This window comes from Brachypodium distachyon, chromosome 2 (assembly GCF_000005505.3).
Source record: "Brachypodium distachyon strain Bd21 chromosome 2, Brachypodium_distachyon_v3.0, whole genome shotgun sequence".
Taxonomy (NCBI): Eukaryota; Viridiplantae; Streptophyta; class Magnoliopsida; order Poales; family Poaceae; genus Brachypodium; species Brachypodium distachyon.
This window is the reverse complement of record NC_016132.3, coordinates 52500213-52502750: the sequence shown is the minus strand read 5'-3', so window position 1 is coordinate 52502750 and position 2538 is coordinate 52500213. Positions and strand designations below refer to the sequence as shown.

Genomic DNA, 2538 nt, shown 5'->3' with positions numbered 1-2538 from the left:
CTCTTCAGCACATGGTAAGTCTCTTGCATGGCTAATTATGAAGTGATCGGTCGACTGTGGTGCAGAGGAAGGCTGCAAGCGCCTGCGACATGCTACCCACATGCTAGCTTTTACCCCCGAAATAATACCACAGGCCAAGCTTTCTGAAAAAAAGTGTAAAACACCAGGTGCGCGCGGCACTATTTCAGATTCAGAGAAGGATTAAAAACACGTCAGGCAGAAACATAAACTGAAAAGCTCACTGATACAACCACACGGCCATCTACCATCCCGCGGTATTAACTCTCCTCCTAAATGCGCTCAACACACAACTACCCCCAGTAGAAGTAAACCTCGTTTCCCCTCTATATAAACCCTCCTAGAGCCCCTCACTCTCTCCAAGCAATCAGCCAAACCCCGCTAGCGCCACGCAAAGCACTATCACCCCTAAAACACACAACAGAGAGACCATCCATCGACCGGCACACATGGCTCCGAGGACGTCCGCGACGCTGGTGCTGGCCATGGTGCTCGCGGCGACCGTGTTGGCGCCGCCGGCGATGGTGCGCGCGGCCATATCGTGCTCGGCGGTGTACAGCACGCTGATGCCGTGCCTGCAGTTCGTGCAGGGGGGCGGGGCGCCGTCCAGGGGCTGCTGCAGCGGCATCCAGAGCCTGCTGGCCGAGGCCAACAACACCCCGGACCGCCGCACCATCTGCGGCTGCCTCAAGAACGTCGCCAACGGCGCCTCGGGCGGGCCCTACATCACCCGCGCCGCCGCCCTGCCCTCCAAGTGCAACGTCGCGCTGCCCTACAAGATCAGCCCCGACGTCAACTGCGACTCGTAAGTGTCTCCATGCTAACCAGCTAGCTAGGAGGGTTTACGGTTGATCGTTGATGTTTACATTGATCCACCTTCATCTTTCGTTTTCTTTGCGCAGGATACACTGAGGTCTGCCTTGGACGCGCGTCGACGTCTTCCCTGCCGTGGATTCGATCATGTCGGAGAATAAATTGGTGCTGGCATTGAAGCTTAGCTTGCTAGGCTTGGCGGCCAGATCTGTGTCGTTTTAGTCGTCGTCGTCGTTTGTGGTTTAGGATCTGAGCTAGTCTCGAAATTAAGTGACTCGTGTTGCAGCCTGCGCGCCGGTATGTTCCGCGAGCAGAGTGTGGTGAGGCTCGAGTATATTTGTGCTTCGTAATGCATGTGCGTGTGGCTAATAATGTAATTGTTATTCGTGATTTGATCCGTATGGGTTAATTTCCTAGTGAACTGGAGTAGTATCTGTTTTCAGTTTATGTACCTGAAGTCCTGAACACGGCTCTGAATGTTGGCCAGTCTATCAATCGTGCTTCCGTTGTTGGGCGCATCAACTCGTGGGCAAAACTGAACATCCTTTTTTTAGAGGAAAAAAATCATCTATGAGGCCGTGATTCGGTAGATACGTGTGCTTGCACGTGCTTTCTCTAAAGTCCAAATGATTTCCTCGTGAACTATCTGTTCCTTTCAGTTTGTGGCGTGATTTTCCCTCACTTTTCACTGAAAAAGCTGGCGTTTCAAAATATGTTTTTTTTCTTTATAATATTGCCAAACAAATATTAAAACCACCAGTCCACCACAACGCTAAAATCACACAAGGGTGTGGGATTTAAACATGAAAATCGGATGAAAATAGAGTTCAATCGTCCCTCGGTGAAATATCAACTTTTGTCAGCTAAAGAATAAAAACCTTTTGTCAATTTTTTGTAATGGGCCCACGAATTATCCCCGAAACTTGAAGTACGAACAAAACAGGCCGTGATTGTGATCACAGTTCAAATAACGGCCCAACTAAGGCTCGTCGCGCTGACCCACCGGGCTAGCCTAGCCCAAGCAATCGGGCTCCCATGATCTGCTCACGTCTCGGTGCACCCTTGTTGGGCTGAGGGCTCCACGTTCGGCGCCCTCTCCTGGTCCCAACGAGGCAACGACCGGCCACACAGGCCGAGCACCTGTTTCTTCCACAGTTCCACAGCGACTCCTGATAGGGCCACGGGTATGTGAGGTGAGCAGTGAGCTCTACCGATTTGTTCCTGGCGAAAGAATCTTTGGAGAAGCGCGAAAGCGGGATGGCGAAAACTGCCCGCAAAACTTGCGCCCCCCTTCTACGCCTCACTACGGACAAGGATCTCTCGGATCCCGAGAGTGACGCGCGCTTTGAAGAACAGGGGAACGCTAATACAGTAACCAGCAATATTTCTTGTTCCTAGCTCCCTCCGTTACACGGGAGAATTTGACAGCGTCGTCATGGCCGGTCTTATGGCACAGACTAGTGCATAAGCAAGCTGAAGGTATGCTGATCAGTAATGTTTTTCTTTTACAGTGCGTGAGTGTGAGAGAGCGCTGAGTAGGAATTTGCCTTGGATGATCCGAAAAGAAGAACTGGCCGACTACCGAGGAGCGGAGAGGAGGAGCGGGGCTTCCCTTCCTCTGTCGGCCGTGCCAGTGCGAAGTTGACACTGCGAAGGCAGCGACTGATTTCTTTCATCCTTCTCGAGGAGATGGAGAACTTTTAAGAG

General features: G+C 51.9%; 1 protein-coding gene across 1 annotated transcript; it reads left to right on the top strand.

The window, feature by feature from the left end:
• Positions 1 to 362: 362 nt before the first annotated feature.
• LOC100843752 (non-specific lipid-transfer protein 2B) lies at positions 363 to 1322 on the top strand. The gene is made up of 2 exons (XM_003564459.4): positions 363 to 823; positions 921 to 1322. The coding sequence occupies exons 1-2, from the start codon at positions 468 to 470 to the stop codon at positions 928 to 930; spliced, it is 366 nt and encodes a 121-aa protein (XP_003564507.1). The 5' UTR covers positions 363 to 467; the 3' UTR covers positions 931 to 1322.
• Positions 1323 to 2538: the final 1216 nt, after the last annotated feature.